At 43.6% G+C, this 24,043-nt stretch overlaps 1 protein-coding gene across 6 annotated transcripts in view; it reads right to left on the bottom strand.

Annotated features, from left to right (window-relative positions):
- Window positions 1–1,375: 1,375 nt before the first annotated feature.
- Window positions 1,376–24,043, bottom strand: part of LOC115148458 (ankyrin repeat and KH domain-containing protein 1) — a 65,589-nt gene continuing 42,921 nt past the window's right edge. For 4 of the 6 annotated variants that reach the window (XM_029690366.1, XM_029690365.1, XM_029690363.1 and 1 more), the window contains exons 25-34: window positions 8,376–8,541; window positions 6,743–7,253; window positions 6,350–6,505; window positions 5,976–6,125; window positions 4,245–5,854; window positions 3,242–3,415; window positions 2,724–2,978; window positions 2,345–2,535; window positions 2,052–2,216; window positions 1,376–1,954 (exon numbers count right to left, since the gene is read on the bottom strand). In XM_029690366.1, coding sequence (XP_029546226.1) covers window positions 1,895–1,954; window positions 2,052–2,216; window positions 2,345–2,535; window positions 2,724–2,978; window positions 3,242–3,415; window positions 4,245–5,854; window positions 5,976–6,125; window positions 6,350–6,505; window positions 6,743–7,253; window positions 8,376–8,541 — 3,438 coding nt within the window. In that variant the 3' untranslated portion in view covers window positions 1,376–1,894. The remainder of the gene's footprint in view (window positions 1,955–2,051; window positions 2,217–2,344; window positions 2,536–2,723; window positions 2,979–3,241; window positions 3,416–4,244; window positions 5,855–5,975; window positions 6,126–6,349; window positions 6,506–6,742; window positions 7,254–8,375; window positions 8,542–24,043) is intronic. The other 2 variants (XM_029690367.1, XM_029690364.1) reach the window with 1 other exon arrangement.

Consider the following 24,043-nt stretch of genomic DNA (forward strand, 5'->3'; position numbering starts at 1 on the left):
GTTCAAGAGGTATGATTAGATATGCAGAAAGACATTAACATAGAATTAAGCATATGATTATGTCCATTTCGGGTGTTAAAAAAAAATCTCCAAACCCCCCCCAGCCATCCTTACCTACTTTGTGCCCCCCTTGGATTTTTGTGGTGCATGATGCCCCTGCTCAATATGATGCCCCTGTTGCATAACTTACCTCCAGGTGTCGTGGAGAACAGAGTGCCTCCGGGCGTCTGACTGTAGGAGTCGGGCAGCTGAGACCAGTCTTTCGACTGCTCAAAGCTACTGGGAATAGGGCAGTTAAGGCCTATGCTGCAGTTACAATTAGAAGACATTGCAGAAAGTCGATGAATAAACAAACAAGTTATATAAAAGGAATTAAAAGTTCCAAAACAAAAACAGCCTGGCCAAATTATTGCTGATCAATGTCAACTCTGGCCTATAGTCAACTAATGCTGCGCCAACTCGAAAGTTTGTTTGGAAACACGGGACCGCTGGGAGACACACACACCACGTCAAGATTGACATACTCAATATGCGCCGAGAGCCACGTGCAGGTGTTTATGAAAAAGCTGCTGATGAGAGGCATGGTTTAGTTTCGGTGTCGCAATCACACCTTACTTGTGATACAACTGCGCTAAAATACATTTTACAGCTCACAATAACATTGTTGACTCAGTATGAATGGAAATGAACCAAGTCTCATGATTTAATGGGGCTGGCGGACCGTTTAGATCTTTGTGTACTGTGTAAATGAGGACTAGGAAATAAAGTTTGATGTCACCTATTTATTTGTCTATGTGACGTCGTGACAATGTTATTCAAAGTGTTATATCATCCAAGATTGCTTTATTTTCTCAGCTTGTGTGACAGTGGTCTCTCATTAAATGTCATTCCCAGTCAATCTTGGTTGTTTTGAGAAAAAAAAAAAAAAAAAAAAAAAAAGTTACTCAAACATCCTCAGCCTTACTTGCTTACAATCAAAATACATCTTATTCAAAAACAAGGCAGATGAGCCATAATCCATTTAAACAGGATAACGAGATACTGTAGTAATCTGTCAAAACATACTGAGCTTTTGGGTGTTATCTGGGTAGACAATTTATTGCTGGTGGGGCTCTATTGAATGTAAAATAATTGCCAGATTGCAGTCTCTTGTGGAAACTTCTTGATGCATGCAAGACAGTTACAAGACGATAAACAGAACCCCCTGCCAGAATATGCAGTCAATGAGTGATGACATCATCATGAGTAAACATGACACTGAAGTCTACTACTTAAATAAAGACAGACCAAGGGCACTTCAAATCAACAAGTGTATGGAGAATCACGAGGTGTTTGTCATGACGTTAATGCAATAAGAATAGAAAGGCGAAGATGGTACAGTTCCGTCTTTTTTATTGAATATTAAGGTAAATATTTCACATTAATACAGGCTACGTAAAGTAGAGCCACTATACGACATGAAATGTACTCTCATTTGAACCCTTTTTAGTATGTAAACAATTATACATGTATTTACCACTCTAAAAGGTCTGATTTATCTCTTTATGTTATCACCTAGTTCTTGGGCTGAGTATAAATAGCGTACAGTCCTGTAGAGCCCTGCAGACCAAGAACAATTCATGTGGGGCTTTTAAAGTCAAAATAATGGCTATACTACGCAGAGAATGGATCCTGTTGAACAGGCAAATCGGTTTGTTCATAGACATTGGTAAACACATTACAGTCCACACTGGATTTGTCTTTTTAGTTAGGCACATCAAAATGGTGTCCAACCATCCAATTCCTCCTTTCTGGACACACCCTAGGTTAATATCGTTGAATATTATGTAATTATCTGGTTCTCTTAAACGTGTATGAGTCTTGTTACTGGTCCTATGCTTTCATGGCCGCGTGTTTAGTTGACATGATTCAGGTGCACATTCCCAACGTGCGGGGCCCAAGTCCCAGGCCAGACCTAAAACGACAAGTTTTCATCACTTAGCTACAAAACCACAACAGTGAGGACTGAGTAATGGTGAAAATAAGTGAAGAATGTTTATGGGAGTGCTTACCTGCTGGGGGTCCGAGTTATCTGCAGAGTTAGAGACCACCTTCATTATGGGGTTCCAGGCAGGGTCAGCGTTATGGAGCCCATTGTACACGGGGCCCCCGGGGGCCTCTTCCATAGGAGGGTGGGGATGAATCATCGTCCCGCCATACATTGATATTGGCAAACCCTCGAAAGGACAATAAGAGAGAGAAGTGGTAAACATTTTGTTTTTGTGAGATCACATAGGATCACTCGCACCAGGGGATCACTCGCACCAGGAGATCTTTGCACCAACTACTTAGCGGTGTCCGTTACCTTTGGGAAGTCCATAAAGTTGGTGGGCATGGGCTGATGGAAGGTGTTGGAGGGGTTCACGATGCCCGTGTCGTCCCGCTCCATGGCCTGGTGTTGGGAGAAAGCACTCTGCTCCTGCATCTGCTGGTGCATCAGGGGCTGAGACCAGCCCGACATCGCCTCTGAAGGTGGAGGGTAAGAGGAGGGGAGGACTGAGATTTTGGATGGTGTGAGAGTTAATCGTCATGTTAAAAAAAACATTTGAAGACACAGAAGACATTGACAATATAGTTCAAAACCTTACAAGAAACATCTTAAAAGACTCTGAAGTTAAAAGACGATCAGGTCTACATCTATCCATTGTGCACTAACCCCATCCACCTTCCCCCTGAACACTCACCAGAAGCACTGCCCACTCCGAAGGACCAGATGCCCCCCTGTCCGACAGGCGGTGTGTAGCTGGCGGTGAGCATGGCGTGGTTGACAGAGCCCGTCTGGCGGATACGTGCCAGGCGCTCGGTGCCGATGGGAGGGGGCACCTTGCGGTCTTGCTGGCTATTGCTGCTGGGCTTAGCCTGAATCAGAGCCGTGGTCACCATGGATGAACAGAGAGGGGACGAGCCCCCAGATGACACAGAGGGCACTGGGGACTCACCTGAGGGAGGGGAAAAGGCTTGGCTTGTTAACTTTCCAAATGTTAGATTAATCAAATACTTAGGATAAAATCCGATTAAATCATTTGATTTGGCTACATTTACTTTCATTCTTTTACCAAGTGACTGTCTCTGTGTCCCACCTTGACAGTAGACAATGAAGCTAATGTACTTTGTTTACAAAACAACAAAAAACAGGGGGGGGGGGGCACAGAACATCTATGAAGCAACGGCCCTGTTCCCTCTCCCTGTGTTGTGTTCTTACAGGAGGTGGAGGCGCTCCAGGGGTGAGGAGAGAAGTGCTGGCGGCTGAAGGAGGGCGTGCCCACGGAGGCCGGACCCTGCAGGTACACTGGACTGCAAGAGATACTGGTGGCGAAGCTAGTCAGAGCAGCAGACGAAGAGATGGAGTTTCCCGAAGGGTCCATTGGGTGCATTCCTGAAACAAAGAGTTCAACTGACCCGGTTAAATGATGTAGGCACAAACCACTGTAATAAACTGAACTAGTCTGTCTATATACATGTTACTGCCAAAATAAAGGAAGCAGTTGAGTAAATAAATTAGGGTTCTGGTTCCTATGGTGTTGGGTGCATTTTCCTTGCATGGGTTAGGTCCACTCAACCCCTTAAAGGGCAAGGTAAATGACAATGCAACCATCCACAGGGCACAAGTGGTCACTGAATGGTTTGATGAGCATGAAAACGATGTAAACCTTACATCATGGCCGTCTCAGTCACCAGATCCCAACCCAATTGAACACTAATGGGAGATTCTGGAGCAGCGCCTGAGACAGTGTTTACCACCACCATCTAACTATTATTTATTGTGGAAGAATGGTGTCGCATCCCTCCAATAGAGTTCCAGACGCTTGTAAAATCTATGCCAGGGCTCATTGATGCTGTTCTGGCGGCTAGTGGTGGTCCAACGCCCTATTAAGACACTTTAATGTTGCCGTTTCCTTTATTTCGTTCGTTCGTTCGTTCGTTCGTTCGTTCGTTCGTTCGTTCGTTCGTTCGTTCGTTCGTTCGTTCGTTCGTTCGTTCGTTCGTTCATTCATTCATTCATTCATTCATTCATTCATTCATTGTATGTATGTATGTATGTATGTATGTATGTATGCATGTATGTAGAGTACTGCTTTGTGAATCAGTTTATTTTTTGTTTCTATGGAACTAAAGTATTGTCTTGGAGTTGGACTCCATGGAGCTATGGGTTATGTCTGTGTGTGTGTCTGTGTGGTGGAGTCTTTATGGTCCTTGTTGCTTACCGATTGGACTGGTGACAATCCTCTGGGTGTTACAGCGGAACCCTGGTGCCTTGGAGCCATCAGGAGGTGGCACCACGTTCTCCATCTGTCCCATGCCCCCTATATAGGCTGGCGGAGCGGTGTAAGGCTGCTCAGGAGGGGTCCGGGCGGGCAGGTGACATGCTCCCCACACCTGGTTGTTGCCCACCTGGTTGCTGTCAAACATGCTGCTGAAATGGTTGAAGAGGGCTGTGGGGCCGTAGTTGGGGGGCAGCTGCTGGGCCTTGCCCCCGTGGATGTGCATCTGGGAGCCGTTCATCATGCCCATGTTGGAGGACATCTGCTGCTGCATGGAGGGGGTTGCCATGCCCTGGCTGGCATGCTGCTGCTGCGGTTTCTGACGTTGCTCCTGGGATGCTCCAGAGGGTACAAATACAGACTGGTGCTCCTGTGGAGATGCCCCAGCTGCCATGGGGTAGAACTGGGCCGAGGGCTGCATGCGTGAGGGAGCAGGCAATGCGTAGTGAGGTAAAGTGCTGCTGGTGTGTGTGACCGTGCTGCCCCCTGCTGGTGCAGAGCGAGACGTGGGCAGGAGGGAGCAGGGAGGCTGGGCGGCCCGGACGCTGGGCTCTGTGCTGGAGGAGGAGGGGAGGGGCTGCTGCTGCTGTCGGCTATCTGGCTGCTGGGAGGGCAGTGGTGGTGGAGCAGTGGGAGCTGTGAAGTGCATGGGGCCGGTGGAGTTGGAGCCTTCAGATGCTCCACCTTGGACAGGTGCCGCTGTGTCTGGAAGGGACTTCTCTTTACCAGGCGTGGCGCAGCCAGCAGGCTCTGGCTTGGAAATGAGTAGCTGCTGTGCAGGTGGGGCGATAGGCACAGGAGGGGAGGGTGGGGTAGAGGGCGTGGTGGGGGGTGCAGCGGCCACCTGCGTAGCGGGCGCACCACTAATGATCGAGGTGACCACTGCCATGCTGGCCGTCTTTGATTCACCAGAGAAGAGCTGCTTCCTGACAGAGGAGGGCATGAGGGTGCCAGAGGGTGCAGATCTGGAGGGAGAGGCGGTGGCTGCAGGGCCTGCTATAAAGGTAGGGGCTGTGTACTCTGGATGGGCAGCGGAGGCAGCCAAGGGCCGGGGAGCAGTGGTCCCGTTGTGCTTGGGAGAGCTGTTAGTGCTGGCGGGGCTGACGGGACGCACTGGGAACGGGCCCCAGGTGTTGGGCGACGGAGAGAAGGTGCCACCGAACTGTGCCATGGGCAGACGCGGGTGTCGGATGTGGTGCATGGTCTGGGCGGCCAGCAGGGCCAGGTGGGGGTTGGAGTACGCCAGAGGAAGTGAAACAAAAGGGGGCCTCACTCCAGGAGACAGGTTCTTCCCCATCTTCCCTCCCTGTTGAGAGACGGAGGACGACTGGAAGGACACAGCGGACGACGGCAACACTGATGCCAGGCCCTTGGAGCCAGCCGCCGTAGTGTTGGTGGCCCCTGTGGAGGTGGTGTAGGTGGAACCAATCTTGGTGCTGGTGCCAGGGGCGCGGATGTGGTTTCTGGGGATTAGGTCTTCCAGCTCCTTGGCTGGGTCCTGGATCAGGGCGCTGATCAGCTGCACGGCGTGTCGAGTCGACTCTGTGCCACCTCTGAAAGACCAGAGGGAAAGGAAGAAAAGCAGGTGTGTGTCAGACAGTAAAAATGACTATGATATGATGTACTGACAGACTACCTGTTCTGTGAAAGCAGTAAACAGTGGGCTGGTCTAACCTGATTGTGATCATCCTCTCTCCATTCTTGTCCTTCTGTTTGTCCACGTCGATGTGAGCACCGGTCACGTCCTGAATGGCAGTGATATTACAGCCACCTCTGCCCATGATCCGAGACACCACAGAGGCAGGCACCGACAGCTTCTTTGACCTGAGAAAACACACACAAGCAATTCAATTAATATATATGTGTCATATGTCTTTACATTCCACAACTATGTAGTAGATACCAGTGGCAGTTGATTGTTATACATTACAAACTAAAGCAATGGAGATGCTAAACAGGGACATACTGTACTCCTACTGTCTTTATACATAACAGTAACTACAGTAGAGACTGTTTGATTTGAGGCACATTCCTGTGAGCCAACCCACCTTCGCACCACCTCCTTCCAGCCTTCTTCTCTCTTCTGGCCCCTCTTGGGGCTGGTGAGGTTCATCTTGCTGATGGGCGAGGTGACTGGCAGTGAAATGGTTCTGAACGAAGAGGGAAGGGAACTGGGCGTCAAGTCGTTTATGCGGTCATGGATTCTGAGAAGAAAGAATACGGAATAATAAACTTGAAAGAACCCTGCGGTGTACCTAAAACAATTCAGATGGAAGAATCCTGCATGTGTCCTTTCTGTATTTTGCACTAAAGCCAGAGAAAACAAACTAATAAAGGTTCTATTTTTACCACTACAGCAGTATACTAGTTAAAGGACTAACAAAAGGTTATATTTTTAGTTTGGATACACAGCAGTTGAGCAAAAAAGACTAGCCACTTACTTATGGTGTGGTTTGGAGATGGACACAGTGATCTTGTCGTCTCGGGAGCTGTGCAGTGATGTGCACTGCCTCTTCTCAGGGACTGGCTGGGGCTGCTGGCTCACCACCGAGGGAGCAGACGATGAAGAGCAGGAGGAAGACGAAGAGGGCAGGTCCGGTAGGTAGTTCAGCTCCTGGCTCTTGCCTCCGCTGCTGCTCTCGCTGTTGCAGTCGGTACTGTCCAAGTTGTCCGAGTCGCTTCCACCCGGCACCCCGCCACCCCTGGGCTCCCCGTGGATCTTGTTTTTGTTAGCCTTCTGCTGAGCCAGCGCCACCTGGGGGTCTTGCAGGATGATGGGCTCGCTGGGGGAATCCTTGGTCTTGTTCTTCTTGTTCTTGCGGTTGGTGCTGGGCGTGGTCGTCACATTGGCTCGTTTCTTGCCGAAGGCGTTGGTGAAGGTGCTGGAGGTGGCAGAGATGCCAATGGTGGTGGTTGTGGTAGCGCTGGGCGGGTCAATGGGGACATCGCCGTCTACACAGACATTTTACATTTACATTTTAGTCATTTAGCAGACGCTCTTATCCAGAGCGACTTACAGTAGTGAATACATACATTTCATCTTCATTTCATGCATTTTTATTTTTTTTGTACTGGCCCCCCGTGGGAATCGAACCCACAACCCTGGCGTTGCACACACCATGCTGGCGTTGCAAACACCATGCTCTACCAACTGAGCCACAGGGAAGGCAAACCATGAGACAAGGAAGGAAAATGTTATTTACCCTTATTTTACAATTGTAAATTAACATTAAAAAAATAATTTAAGGTCATTAGAAAGACACTGGGTGGCTTTGTCTCAGTTGAGATGTATACTGAACAAAAAAATAAACAACATGTAAAGTGTTGGTCCCATGTATCATGAGCTGAAAAAAGAAATTGGCATGCTGGCTGCAGGAATGTCCATCAGAGCTATTGCCAGAGAACTGAATGTTAATTTCTCTACCATAAGCCTCCTCCAACATTATTATAGAGAATTTGGCAGTACGTCCAACCGGCCTCACAACCACAGACCATGTGTATGGCGTTGTGTGGGCGAGCAGTTCGCTGATGTCAACGTTGTGAACAGAGTGCCCCATGGTGGCGGTGGGGTTAAGGTATGGGCAGGCATAAGCTACAAACAGCGAACACAATTGCATTTCAAATATGGTAATTTGAATGCACAGAAATACCCCGTGACGGGATCCTGAGAACCAATGCAAGGCCCATTTTTTTAAGGTATCTGTGACCAAAATATGCATATCTGTATTCCCAGGCATGTGAAATCCATTGATTAGGGCCTAATGAAATTACTTAAATTGACTGGTTTCCTCACATGAACTGTAACTCAGCAAAGCTATCTTTCAAATTGTTGCATGTTGCGTTTACATAAGTGTTCAGTATATTCTTCTTTCAGTTATAATAGGGAAACAAAACAGGCTGTAAATAAATGAGTAGCTTGTTAAAATGTGACTTCAATATCCCTTCAGTCACACAGACAGAGACATAGTTTATCTAGGAAAAAGGTAATCTTAAAACAGCAATACAACGCTGATATCAGAAGCTGGAATAAGCTATTATAGGCTGTAAAGGTTGAGTTGGTAAATAGGTGCTCACCCTCGGAGGAGTCTTGGTCCTGGTCCTGTAACTCCAGGTCCTCCTCCTTTACTTTGGCCTCTTCCTCCTCCAGCTTCCTCTTCTGCTCTTCCTTCTTCTTCTTGCGTTTCTCCTTACGCTTCTCACGCTTAGCAGCCAGGGCTTGCTTCTTACTTTCCTCCCTAGACTGTACACCCCAAGCAAAAACAGATGATTACAATATCTACAGAGACCTGTAAATCCATACAGATAAATGAGGAGCAGAAGGTTCGTGTCCCAAATGACCCCCTATTCCCTATTTAGTGCATTATTGACCAGGGCCCATAAGTAGTGGATCATTCTACAGAACTGTTGCAAATTGAGGTTGGACATTTTTCCAAAACACTCAGCATGCATGTCTTCAGCATATGTCAGGTAGATATCCAGTGCATTCAGAAAGTATTCATACCCCTCGACTTATTCCACACTTTGTGTTACAGTCAATTCAAAATTGATTAAATATTATTTTTTCCCCTCACTCTTCTACACACAATACCCAAATGACAAAGTGAAAACATGTTTTTAGACATTTGTGCACATTTATTGAAAATTAAATACAGAAATATCTAAAATACATAATTATTCCCACCCGAGTCAATACTTACTAGAAGCACCTATGGCAGCGATTACTGCAGTGAGTCTTTCTGGTTAAGTCTCTAAGAGCTTTCCACACCTGGATTGTGCAACATTTGCCCATTTTTATTTTCGAAATTCTTAAACCTCTTAAATTGGCAGTTGATCTTCAAGTAGATTTAAGTCAAAACTGTAACTAGGCCATTCGGGAACATTCATTGTCTTCTTGGTAAGCAACTAGTGTAAATTTGGCATTGTTTTAGATTGTCCTGCTGAATGGTGAATTAATCTCCCAGCGTCTGGTGGAAAGCAGACAAGCTTTTCCTCTAGGATTATGCCTGTGCTTAGCTCCAGTCCATTTTTATTTATTTTTATCCTGAAAATTCCCCCGTACTTAACCATTCATTACAAGCATACCCATAACATGATGCAGCCACCACTATGCTTGAAAATATGGAGAGTGGTACTCAGTAATGGGTTGTATTGGCCCCAATCATAACACTTGTATTCAGGACAAAAAAAGTAATTGCTTTGCCACATTTTTTTGCAGTATTACTTACATGCCTTGTTGTAAACAGGATGCATGTTTTGGAATATTATTATTCTGTACAGGCATCCTATTTACTCTGTCAATTAGGTTAGTATTGTGGAGTAACTACAATGTTGTAGACCATCCATAGAGCTCTCCGATCACAGCCATTAAAAACTCTGTTTTAAAGTCAACATTGGCCCCATGGTGAAATTAGGAAGGGCGTCTGTATCTTTGTAGTGACTGGGTGTATTGACACATCATCCCAAGTATAATTAATAACTTCACCATCATGCTCTAAGGGATATTCAATGTCTGCTTTTTTAAATTTTTATATCCATCTACCAATAGGTGACCTTCTTTGTGAGGCATTAGAAAACATCCCTGGTCTTCGTGGTTGAATTTGTGTTTTAAATTCACTGCTCGACTGAGGGACCTTACAGATACAGTTGAAGTCGGAAGTTTACATACACCTTAGCCAAATACATTTAAACTCAGTTTTTCATAATTCCTGACATTTAATCCTAGTAAAAATTCCCTGTCTTAGGTCAGTTAGGATCACCACTTTATTTTAAGAATGTGAAATGTCAGAATAATAGTTGAATGATTTATTTCAGCTTTTATTTCTTTCATCACATTCCCAGTGGGTCAGAAGTTTACATACACTCAATTAGTATTTGGTAGCATTGCCTTTAAATTGTTTAACTTGGGTCAAACATTTCAGGTAGCCTTCCACAAGCTTCCCACAATAAGTTGGGTGAATTTTGGCCCATTCCTCCTGACAGAGCTGGTGTAACTGAGTCAGGTTTGTAGGCTTCCTTGCTCAAACACGCTTTTTCAGTTCTGCCCACAAATATTCTATGGGATTGAGGTCAGGGCTTTGTGATGGCCACTCCAATACCTTGACTTTGTTGTCCTTAAGCCATTTTGCCACAACTTTGGAAGTATGCTTGGGGTCATTGTCCATTTGGAAGACCCATTTGCGACCAAGCTTTAACTTCCTGACTGATGTCTTGAGATGTTACTTCAATATATCCACATAATTTTCTTTCCTCATGATGCCATCTATTTTGTGAAGTGCACCAGTCCCTCCTGCAGCAAAGCACCCCCACAACATGATGCTGCCTCCCCCGTGCTTCACGGTTGGGATAGTGTTCTTCGGCTTGCAAGCCTCCCCCTTTTTCCTCCTAACATATTGATGGTCATTATAGCCAAACAGTTCTATTTTTGTTTCATCAGACCAGAGGACATTTCTCCAAAAAGTGCAATCTTTGTACCCATGTGCAGTTGCAAACCGTAGTCTGGCTTTTTTATGGCAGTTTTGGAGCAGTGGCTTCTTCCTTGTTGAGCGGCCTTTCAGGTTATGTTGATATAGGACTCGTTTTACTGTGGATATAGATACTTTTGTACCGGTTTCCTCTAGCATCTCCACAAGGTCCTTTGCTGCTGTTCTGGGATTGATTTGCACTTCTTGCACCAAAGTACGTTCATCTCTAGGAGACAGAACATGACTTCTTCCTGAGCGGTATGATGGCTGCGTGGTCCCATGGTGTTTATACTTGCGTACTATTGTTTGTACAGAAGAACGTGGTACCTTCAGGCATTTGGAAATTGCTCCCAAGGATGAACCAGACTTGTGGAGGTCTACCATTATTTCCTGAGGTCTTGGCTGATTTCTTTTGATTTTCCCATGATGTCAAGAAAAGAGGCACTGAGTTTGATGGTAGGCCTTGAAATTCATCCACAGGTACACCTCCAATTGAGTCAAATTATATCAATTAGCCTATCAGAAGCTTCTAAAACCATGACATCCTTTTTTGGAATTTTCCAAGCTGTTTAAAGGCACAGTCAACTTAGTGAATGTAAACTTCTGACCCACTGGAATTGTGATACAGTGAATTATAAGTGAAATAATCTGTCTGTAAACAATTGTTGGAAAAATGACTTGTGTCATGCACAAAGTAGATGTCCTAACCGACTTGCCAAAACTATAGTTTCTTAACAAGAAATTTGTGAAGTGGTTGAAAAATGAGTTTTAATTATACAACAACCTAAGTGTATGTAAACTTCAGACTTCAACTGTAATTGTATGTGGGGTACAGAGATGAGGTTGTCATTAAAAAAAAAAAAATCATATTCAACCCTATTGCTGCAAACAGAGAATCCATTTAACTTTATTTTATTTAACCTTTATTTAACTAGGCAAGTTAGTTAAGGACAAATTCAATGACGGCCAACCAAAAGGCAAAAGGCCTGCTGCGGGGACTGGGATTAAAAATGAAAATACAGGACAAAACACACAACACTACAGAGACCTAAGACAACAACATAGCATGGCAGCAACACAGGATGGTAGGAACACAAAATGACAACATGATAGCAACACAACATGGCAGCAACACAACATGTTAGCAGCACAAAACAGGGTCAAACATTATTGGGCACAGACAATAGCACAAAGGGTAAGAAGGTAGAGACAACAATACATCACGCAAAGCAGCCACATCTGTCAGTAAGTGTCCATGATTAAGTCTTTGAATGAAGTGATTGAGATAAAACTGTCCAGTTTGAGTGTTCGTTGCAGCTTGTTCCAGTTGCTAGCTGCAGCAAACTGTAAAGACGAGTGACCCAAGGATGCGTGTGCTTTGGGGACCTTTAACAGAATGGGGGGGGGGGGGGGGGTTGCAACGGGTATACAGAGATGACCAGTTTACAGAGGAGTATAGAGCGCAGTGATGTGTCCTACAAGCAGGATTGGTGGCAAATCTGATGGCCGAATGGTAAAGGAGCACCCTTACCTGCCAATCTATAAATTACGTCTCTGTAATCTAGCATGGGTAGGATGGTCATCTGAATCAGGGTTAGTTTGGCAGCTGGGGTGAAAGAGGAGCGATTACGATAGAGGAAAGCAAGTCTAGATTTAACTTTAGCCTGCAGCTTTCATATGTGCTGAGAGAAGGACAGTGTACAGTCTAGCCATACTCCCACGTACTTGTATGAGGTGACTACCTCAAGCTCTAAACCCTCAGAGGTAGTTATCAGACCCGTGGGGAGAGGGGCATTCTTCTAACCAAACCACATGACCTTTGTTTTGGAGGTGTTCAGAACAAGGTTAAGGGCAGGGAAAGCTTGTTGGACACTAAAAAAGCTTTGTTGTAGAGGGTTTAACACAAAATCCTGGGAGGGAGCAGCTGAGTATAAGACTGTATCGGGTTATAACCAGAAAGGTTATCAGTATTCAAAACACTCTTCCTTAACCAACACATCTGGATTGGAGCTGTGAACCCACACTTTCAATTGATCCATTTAAGGTAATAAGCTTGTAGTGTTAACGTGCAGAAAACCCAGGCTTTTACGGGAGCAGAAGTCAGTGAAGCAGATATCAGAGCACAAGTCAGAATTGGGGCTAGCAACAGTAGATGGGCCAGCGTGTACATGCACATTTTCAGATATCATCAACAGTAATACAATCAAAGCACGGCACAGGACAGGGAGAGCTCTGCAGTGCTGATTTATGACATTTGAATGTGCATTAGAATGGCAACAAGATCATGTTGCACAGCAAGTTCATCAGTTAACATGAATACAAAGCCGGCGAGAGGTGATTCAAATAGGATGGGGGCCAAAAGTTAGTGTAACCAATAGAGAGTCTGAGTCCCATGGTTGGGTAAACAATAAAGTTCATAGTCAACAAAGCATGCAGGAGTCATGAGGCAAATAGCAAAATGCACAAGAAAAAATATATAACAACTTGGGGCTAGCCATTGTAAGTTCAGAGTCAATCGCCCCAACAGTGCCTGTGTGCTGGAGGCGAGCGAAAAGAGGGGGTAGTGTGGTGCGGGTACCTGTACAAGACATAGGGCGACAAGCCAGGGCAGACGGTGAACAGATCACCATGTGGATTCCAAGCAGCAGTGCAGCAGGCAACGGGAGTGGGTGTGAAGCACATTTTTACTCCTGAACTTATTTACAATTGCCATAACAAAGGGGTGGAATACTTATTGACTCAAGACATTTCAGCTTTTCATTAATTTGTCAAAAAATATTTTAAAAAACATAATTCCACTTTGACATTATGGGGTATTATGTTCAGGCCAGAGACCAAAAAAAATTATGTAATTCAGGCTGTAACACAAAATGTGGAAAAAGTAATGTGGAACACTAGCTGACTTGTGACAGTCTTATGTACGTAGAGCCATCACCATGCGCAACATGTGTCATGAGCATACAAAACATACATTTCTAAAAGCTTGCCCAAAAAATTCACAATTAAATGTTGACCGCAAAGAAAGCATACCTTGTAGAATGAAATCAGGATGGTTTGTGTCAATTGTGTCAAAGGATGAAACAAAATATAGACATGAGATGTCCCTTGCTGATAGTATCCTAAAAACGAGGAACATTTCAAGCAGAGGGAGACGGCAGCAGCGGAAAAAAATATATAATGCCAGTGCTTCCCAGAGAATGCGGAAGTTGAGAGCAAAGCCGAGAGAAAAAGCAGAGAGTGTCAAGAAAATAAAATGTTAGAATACAACAGGTACAACCTTACCGGGAAATTCTTACGAGCCCTTAACTCTATTTCTTGAACTGCATTGTTGGTTAAGAAAATATTTACCAAATAAACTAATAAAAGAAAAAAGTAACAAGAACATAATAATGAGCTATATACAGGAGATACCGGTACCGAGTCAATGTACGGGGGTTACAGGTTAGTCGAGGTAATTTGTAAAGTGACTATGCATACCGTAGATAATTAAAGCAGTGTAAAAACTAAGTAAAATAGTACGGGTGGCCATTCGTTTAATTGTTCAGCAGTCTTACGGCTTGGGGTTGAAGCTGTCAAGGAGCCTTTTGGACCTAGACTTGGCGCTCTGGTACCGCTTGCCATGCGGTAGCAGAGGGAACAGTCTATGACTTGGGTGACTGGAGTCGGACACATTTTTTTGGGCTTCCTCTGACACGCCTAGTATATAGGTCCTGAATGTCAGGAAACTTGGACCCAGTAATGTACTGGACCGTACGCACTACCCTCTGTAGTGCCTTGCGGTCAGATGCCACACAGTTGCCATACCAGGCTGTGATGCAACTGGTCAGGTTGCTCTCGATGGTATAGTTGTAGAACTTTGAGGAACTGGGGACCCATGCCATATCTTTTCAATCTCCTGAGGGGGAATAGGCGTTGTCGTGCACTCTGTCTCAGTGTGTTTGGACCATGATAGTTTGTTGGTGATGTGGACCCGCTCCACTACAGCCGTCGATGTTAATGAGAGCCTGATTGGCCATCCTTTTACCAATAGTCCACAATCAGCTCCTTTGTCTTGCTCACATTGATGGATAGGTTCTTGTCCTGGCCTGACCTCCTCCCTAAAGGTGGTCTAATCGTTGACGGTGATCAGACCTACCACTGTTGTGTCGTCTGCAAACTTAATGATGGTGTTGGAGTGGTCCTTGGCCACGCAGTCATGGGTGAACAGGTAGTATAGGAGGGGACTAAGCATGCACCCCTGAGGATCACCGTGGCAGATGTTACCTACCCTTACCACCTAGGGGCGGCCCATCAGGAAGTCCAGGATCCATTTGCAGAGGAAGGAGTTTAGTCCCAGGGTCCTTAGCTTAGTGATGAGCTTTGTGGGTACTATGGTATTTGAATGCTGAGCTGTAGTCAATGAACAGCATTCTCTCATAGGTGTTCCTTTTCTCCAGGTGGGAAAGGGCAGTGTGGACTGAGTCATCTGTGGATCTGTTGGGGCGGTATGCGAATTGGAGTGGGTCTAGCATTTCCGGCATGATGGTGTTGGTGTGAGCCATGACCAGCCTTTCAAAGCACTTCATGGCTACCGACATGAGTACTTCACTTTCTTGGGACAGGGACTACGGTGGTCTGTTTGAAACATGTAGGTATTACAGGCATGGTCATGGAGAGGTTGAAAATGTCAGTGAAGACACTTACCAGTTGGTCCGCGCACACTTTGATTACACGTCCTGGTAATCCATCTGGCCCTGCGGCTTTGTGAATGTTGATCTGTTTAAAGGTCTTGCTAACATCGGCTACAGAAAGCGTGATCACAGAATGGTGGTTGGTTGATGGTTCGTCTGAGGGCATAGCGGCAGTTCTAGCCTTCAGCTTGCTCCTTGAAAGCGGCAGTTGAAGCCTTTAGCTCGGTGCGGATGTTGCCTGTAATACATGGCTTCTTGTTGGGATATGTATGTACGGTCACTGTAGGGACGACGTCGTCGATGCACATTGATGAAGCCGGTGACAGGTGGTATACTCCTCAATGCCATTTGATGAATCCCGGAACATATTCCAGTCTGTGTTAGCAGTCCTGTAGCGTAGCATTTACGTCATCTGACCACTTCCGTATTGAGTGAGTAACTGGTACTTCCTGCTTTAGTTTTTGCTTGTAAGCGGGAATCAGGAAGATATAATTATGGTCAGATTTGCCAAATGGAGGGCGAGGGAGAGCTTTGCATGCTTCTCTGTGTGTGGAATAAAAGGTGGTCTCGAGTTTTTTTCCCCCCTCTGGTAGCACCGCAGAAATGAGGGAAAATGGATGTGTTTGCCTGCATTAGTCACCAGCCACTAAGAGCGCCGCTTTTGATGGGCATTTTCTTGTTTGCTTATGGCCTTAAATAGCTCGTTGAGTGCGGTCTTAGATGTAGCTGCTCTGTCCTGCCGATGCGCAGAAAAAACAGTAACAAGAACAGAATTATAGAAAAAGAAGAAGGCAAAGCTGGCTTTCAATAAACTTGAACAGAGAGCAGCTAGGTCAAAAGAGGAGCATGAAAGAAATTTAAATGTTGAAAAATATTGTCAGGACAACGAAAAGGCAAAGCAGGTGAAAGGACAACAGAAATTGGAGGCAAAGATAATTAATCTCAAGGAACTAGAGGATAAATTAGAATAACAGAGAAAGCAACTTGACCATTCTAAAAGAGCCTTGCTGACAGCAGTGCTGGTGTTGGGCTTCCATCTGCCAGAAAGAATAACTTTAAAAAGGCTAAAGCCTGTATGCCAAAACAGGCAACACAGTATGTCACTGCTACCGTGGACTTCATTGACAAGGCCTCACCGAGGAAGGCAGTCATTTTCTGTCAGAAGATCAGAAACAGACGGGAATTTGGAAGTGACAGTTGTTGAAGAATTAGCCAAAGGCCTATGAAAAGTCCAGACAATCTGCAACTAGGAAGGCTTTGGCTTGTTCACTGAATATGAATAAGAAATAAAACTATAGAAACAGTTTGCAAAAAGATTTGGGGTCAGCAGAAAACTTTTAAGGCAAGCAACAACAAAAAACCCAGGAGGTCGACATAGATCAGTGGTCACCAACCGGTCAATCGCGATCCACTGGTTGATCTCCAAGGCATTCCTAGATGATCAGCAAACATTTCTGTAAAAAAAACGAACGATAAGCCTTGAGTTCCTATTTTGTTTTGTTTCTTTGTCTCGTGCTGTTGGTGTTGGCGCACCCGATTCAGCTGCCATGCGTGAACCATTTTATATGTCTGGAGGTACAAACTCTGCCTTCCCAGGGAGAGCAAATCAAGTGCACTATAGACCTACCACTGGCCAATCGTATGGCTCAGATTACTGTGTCAGCAGTAACGTAACAGGCATAAAAGAAAACTACAGCAAATTTGATACTGACATTTCTAAAGTTTTAAAACCATGACTAGAGAGACAAATACAGCAAAGAACTGCTGTTTTTATGAGTGAGTTCATGTTGAAATTTTTACTCAGCACTGTCAACACTTTAATAAACCATAAAATGTGGGTTCTCCCTTCTTCCACTTGATCTACAACCAGCACTGCAGCTGCAATGAATGAGTAGGGAAGTGTATCGATAGGCTTGCGTTATTATTAGCGGCTTGTGTCTTTTTTAATATTAAGGAATAATATTTTACTTTCTCTGGTCATAGGAATAAAATGAATTTGTGCATGAAGCAGAAAATGCAGTGCAACTCGAGTTGCCATCAGCTGGAAGACTGTGCCCCTTTTTGGTCAGAGTCAGCGCAGGAAAGGAAGAGATGTTAAGAGTCAGACCCTCAGTCTGCTGCCCTCTCCCTCTGCTGAGACTGACCATCAGATTCAAGATCCATCAGCCCAGTAAAATAAAATAAAAAAGCAAATTATTAAAACATATGCTCACTCAGCTGTGCCTCAAGTTGGGCTCTCCCCAACTAAAATAAAATCTTGGTAGACCGAAAGTCGTCTGTTCTTTCAATCGATTGGTCGGGGGGGGGGGGAAATTACGTTTATTTTTTCATATTAAGACACCCTGTGTGTTTTAATAAAATCAGCTATACGCAATGAGCTTGTCTGATGCTTAAAGCTAACAGTTTGATGTCAATGCGGAGCTATACAGAGCCCTCCGCATTGTTACAACATTTGGGAGGCGCATGGCGATGCGGTACAGAGCTCAATTTGGCCTCCGCATGCCTCTGGAGGCTGCGCAATTGCGTCACACCCTCCATATGGAGCCTCCCACCACATTTTTGAATCAAGCATAAATTGGCTTTTATTCTAGGCCTCCTCAGTGAACTAATCCATTTTGATGGGTGCAAATATACATACAGTACCAGTCAAACGTTGACACATTACTCATTCCAGGGATTTTTTATTGAATATTTTCTACATTGTAGAATAATAGTGAAGACAAAACTATGAAAAAACACATATGGAATCATGTAGTAGCCAAAAAAGTGATGAACAAAAAATATATTTGAGATTCTTCAAAGTAGCCACACTTTGCCTTGATGACAGCTTTGCACACTCTTGGCATTCTCTCAACCAGCTTCATGAGGTAGTCACCTGGAATGCATTTCAATTAACAGGTGTGCCTTGTTAATTTGTGAAATGTCTTTCTCTGTTAATGCATTTGAGACAATCAGTTGTGTTATGACAAGGTATTCAGAAGATAGCCCTATTTGATAAAATACCAAGAACAGCTCAAATTAGCAAAGAGAAACGACAGCCCATCATTACTTTAAGACATGAAGGTCAGTCAATGTGGAAAACTTCAAGAACTTCCAAAGTTTCTTCAAATGCAGTCACAAAAACCATCAAGCTCTATGATGAAACTTGCTCTCATGAGGACCGCCACAGGAACGGAAGACCCAGAGTTAACTCTGCTGCAGAGGATAAGTTCGTTACAGTTACCAGCCTCAGAAATTGCAGCCCAAATAAATGCTTCAGAGTTCAAATATCAGACACATCAACATCAACTGCTCATAAGAGACTGCTTGAATCAGGCCTTCATCGTTGAATTGCTGCAAAGAAACCGATACTAAAGAATACCAATAATAAGAAGAGACTTGCTTGGTCCAAGAAACACAAGCAACGGACATTAGACCAGCGGGAATCGGTCTTTTGGTCTGGAGTCCAAATTGAAGATTTTTTGTTCCAACTGCCACAGAATAGGTCTCTGCATGTGTGGTTCCCACCGTGAAGCATGTTGGAGGTGGTGTGATGGTGCATTGCTGGTGACACTGATTTATTTAGCATTCAAGCCACACTTGAATGGCTACCATAGCACTCATAGCATGGCTACCATAGCACTCTGCAGCAATACACCATCCCATGACCCAACACACCTCCAGGTTGTGTAAGGCCTATTTTACCAAGGAGAGTGATGGAGTGCGGCATCGGATGACCTGGCCTCTACAATCACCCAACATCAACCCAATTGAGATGGTTTGGGATGAGTTGGACCACAGAGTGAAGGAAAAGCAGCCAACAACTGCTCAGCATCTGTGGGAACTCCTTCAAGACAGTTGGAAAAGCATTCCAGGTGAAGCTGATTGAGATTGCCAAGAGTGTGAAAAGCTGTCAAGACAAAGGATGGCTACTTTGAAGAAGCTCAAATTTTGATTTGTTTAACACTTTTTTATTACTACATGATTACATGTGTTATTTCATAGTTTTGATGTCTTCACTATTATTCTACAATGTAGAAAATAGTAAAAACAAAGAAAAACCATTAATTTTTTTTAAATATATTTGTTTCTGCTCGACTAAAACAACCTTGGACGACCAACAGCCTAACGACCAAACAATCGACCAGTCGACTAATTGGGGTCAGCCCTACTCACAAGTAATACAACAACTGGTCTATTACCAGTGTGATTATTATAGTCTACATCAAATGTTGAAATACAATTTTAAAAAACAGTCTGAAAAGAACAATGCATTGGCAGGGCAATTCAAGCAAAATCAATAGGTGGTGATAATGTTTTGGGCCTACAGGCTAATGCATAAACCTCATTACTACTGTACTGTTTTTAATAGGTTAATGTTGCATAGGCTTATGTTTTTTAAGTCCGAAAGGTAGATCTTGGCTTGGATTTTGACTCAAACTGATTGACTCAAAAGGGTGGTGACAACTGACATAGTCTCAGCAGTGGAAAAATTATATGAGGCAGTCTCTCTCAAAGTGCCAAATAAGGAAAAGGTGAGCAAGAAGACTGGGAGCACAGCCAGCGTCCTAGAGCGCTCCATTGCTCACCTGTACCAAGAACTTCTCAAAGCCAACCCATGTAACTCAATAGGAGCTGCTGTGTTTTACAGATTAAGAAAAATAACCATTAAACCACAGAAAAGTGCTAAACATGTGGGTTGCTTGCCTCTCCGAATACTGTGAAAATAGCAAACAGAAATTACACAATGAATGGCCACCTGGTGAGCAAATATTTATCAACCATAAAAGGTGTGCATGCATTCAGCAGTGTCACTATGCGTGAGAAAACTACAGGGGATTTCCACCATCCTAAGTGTCAAATGGCAGTGCAAGGATTGGTGTCCATAGACAAGATCCATTTATTGCCCCCAACAAAAAAAAGGACACTGATGGGAGATTGTCAGACAAAAAAAGTAACAAAATGGGAAACAAGAGTACACCATAAAAAAAAAAACAATCACTGGTCTGTAAGCGTGAATCTATGGAGATGCTTACTGATGAACAAGCGGCTCAAGTTTTTTCCAAACACTTATTTATCAAGGACTGGCAGAACAACCAACTTGCAAAAGTGAAAGCCAACCTCCCAGAACACACAGCACTGGGCATCCTGGACTTTGCAGAAAACTACACTTGCAGGTATCAGTATGAGGCCCAGGGGGCTTACTGTACCCAAGAGAGTGCGACACGGCACCCCTTGGTAATGTACTACAAATGTGGAAAATGTCCAATGACCATCACAGAAAGTTGTATAATGATATCAGATGACCTCAAGCATGACTACCATGTGGTCAATGCATTTCAAACTGCAGCTATTGATCATCTGAAAAACCAAAAGAAATCTGAAGCTCAACAAGTTGTACAGATACTCTGACAGCTGTGGTGCACACTACACATCACAAGGGACAATATCTAATGTTAGCTATGCTGTGTCTGATTTTGGTTTCCCCCTTATAACGTAACTATTCTGGATCCAGACACAGTAAAGGTGCCAGTGATGGGGAAAAGTGAAGTAATAAAGAGCCTTGCAACCACAGCAGTGAAGGTTGGCCGAGCCCTGATCAGAAACGCAAAGGAGCTCTACAACTACAGCAGAGACAATCTGACAAAGGAAGCATCTCCAGATACCTGTACCCATTACCTCTGTACCATGTTCTTCATTCCCAGTGAGGACACTGAAAGAAACACAAGTCACCGTAGTGTGAAGCAAGTGCCTGGCAGCACAAAGTTGCATTGCATCAAAAACAAACTGGGTAGTGGCAACCAGAAACCACAGCTGCTTCTGTGATTGACTCCATGGGATTGGAGTTTGTGAGAATATATGTTGAGCAATGGAGGTGAAACTTCATAGTCTGCATGGTAAGTAACACATCGCTTACATTATGTAAATCTTGTTTCATATTAAATGACTAATTTCAATAACCTCATGTAATTCTTTGTTTCCATACCAGAACTTTGAAAGATATACCCGAGACCAGATGGATGACAGCATCAACACATCCACACAGTGCTGGAGGAGTATTGATGGTAGTGGTGATAAAGAGATCTAATGTCATAAATCCAGAGAACATGCTGCAAGTGAAAATAGGGTATACAGTGTAATAGGATATACAGTGTAAGAGACACTGCTTGAATAGTTTATTGATTAAATGAATTTCATTCTTTTTATCAATGATTTTCTTGACAGAAGCCATTGTTTTGTATTATTATATCAACTACAATGGCAAGAAAAAGTATGTGAACCCTTTGGAATTACCAGGATTTCTGCATAAATTGGTTATCAAATTTGATCTGATCTTCATCTAAGTCACAACAATAGACAGTGTGCTTAAACATGTAACACAAATGATTGTGTTTTTCTTGTCTATAATGAATACATCATTTAAACATTCACAGTGTAGGTTGGGAAAAGTATGTGAACCCCTAGGCTAATGGCTTCTCCAATAGCTAATTGGAGTCAGTCAGCTAACCCGGAGTCCAATCAATTAGACGAGAGTGGAGATGTTGGTTAGAGCTTCCTTGCCCTATTAAAAAAACTCTTAAATTCACGTTTGCTATTCACAAGAAGCATTGCCTGATGTGTGCCATGCCTTGAACAAAAGAGATCTCAGAAGACCTAAGATTAAGAATTGTTGACTTGCATAAAGCTGGAAAGGGTTACAAAAGTATCTCTAAAAGCCTTGAGTTGTAAGACAAACTGTCTATAAATGGAGAAAGTTCAGCACTGTTGCTACTCTCCCTAGGAGTGGCCGTCCTGCAAAGATGACTGCAATAGCACAGCACAGAATGCTCAATGAGGTTAAGAAGAATCCTAGAGTGTCAGCTAAAGCCTTACAGAAATCTCTGAAACATGCTAACATCTCTATTGACGATTCTACGATACGTAAAACACTAAACAAGAATGGTGTTCATGGGAGGACACCACGGAAGAAGCCACTGCTGTCCAAAAAAAACATTGCTGCACGTCTGAAGTTGGCAAAACTGCACCTGGATGTTCCACAGCACTACTGGCAAAATATTCTGTTTACAGATGATACTACAGTTGAGTTGTTTGGAAGGAACACACAACACTATGTGTGGAGAAAAAAAAGACACAGCAAACCAACATCAGAAACCTCATCCCAACTGTAAAGTATGGTGGAGGGAGCATCATGGTTTGGGGCTGCTTTGCTGCCTCAGGGCCTGGACTGCTTGCTTTCATTTCCGGAAAAATGAATTCCCAAGTTTATCAAGACATTTTGCAGGAGAATGTAAGGCTATCTGTCCACCAATTGAAGCTCAGAAGTTAGGTGATGCAACAGGACAACGATCCAAAACACTGAAGTAAATCAACAACAGAATGGCTTCAACAGAAGAAAATATGCCTTCTGGACTGGCCCAGTCAGAGTCCTGTCCTCAACTCGATTGAGATGCTGTGGCATGACCTCAAAGAGAGCAGTTCACACCAGACATCCCAAGAATATTGCTGAACTGAAACAGTTTTGTGAAGAGGAATGGTCCAAAATTCCTCCTGACCGTTGTGCAGGTCTGATCCGCAACTCCAGAAAACGTTTGGTTGTGGTTATTGCTGCCAAAGGAGGGTCAACCAGTTATTAAATCCAAGGGTTCACATACTTTTTCCATCCTGCACTGTGAATGTTTACATGGTGTGTTCAATAAAGACGTGAAAATGTATAATTGTGTGTGTGTTATTAGTTTAAGCAGACCGTGTTTGTCAATTGTTGTGACCTAGATGAAGATCAGATCAAATTGTATGACCAATTTATGCAGAAATCCAGGTACTTCCAAAGGGTTCACATACTTTTTCTTGCCACTGTATATTGAATTACTGTTTATTTTTTTCTTTCTTCAGGAATGGTTAGCATGGCTATAAATGATCGGGAAATTAACTAAAGCACAAATAGACTTGGCTACAACTAAACATGCGGTGCCATGTTTCATGTGACATTTTGAGTAACATGTAGATGTTTTGTTGTTGCAAGGTGGCTTTCTGGTCTCATTGTGCATATCTATACTTTTATTCCTGTAACTACACAAATACATAATGAAATATATATTAAAAACAAATTGTTTACTCTGTCACACCTTGGCCCCTTTATTTATAGAAAGGCCCATATAATACACACACCTTCTTTGTATTGCATATTTACCTGAATTCCTTACCACCCCACTAAAAGGTATCACTACCAAAACATTGTGAAAAAGTTGCAATAAAGAGAACCATGCACAGGAGTGATCATTTTGATTAACCTTCTATTAAGACACATTTTAGAACATGTATTTACATACCAAATTGACTAAATAGTAAAACAGGATTTTGAATGGGATTTTCAAAACCTGTAAATAACATTGAGAAATAGAATCTTTATTGTTCTCTGTAAAATGTTCAATGTATGAATCTGAAACTTGTTGACTGAAGTATTCATACCTCCAATTATGTTGTTTAATGTTTAAATTATCACTTTACCCACCTTTATTTTGGCAAAAATAACAGATGTCTGTGTCAAGTTTCAGATAAATGGGAGGACTCTAGATGGATATAACTCGTTTTAGTATAGATATTGCCCTTGAGGGCTTCCACCATTTAAAATTAG

The sequence above is a fragment of the Salmo trutta genome, chromosome 15, assembly GCF_901001165.1.
Source record: "Salmo trutta chromosome 15, fSalTru1.1, whole genome shotgun sequence".
NCBI lineage: Eukaryota > Metazoa > Chordata > Actinopteri > Salmoniformes > Salmonidae > Salmo > Salmo trutta.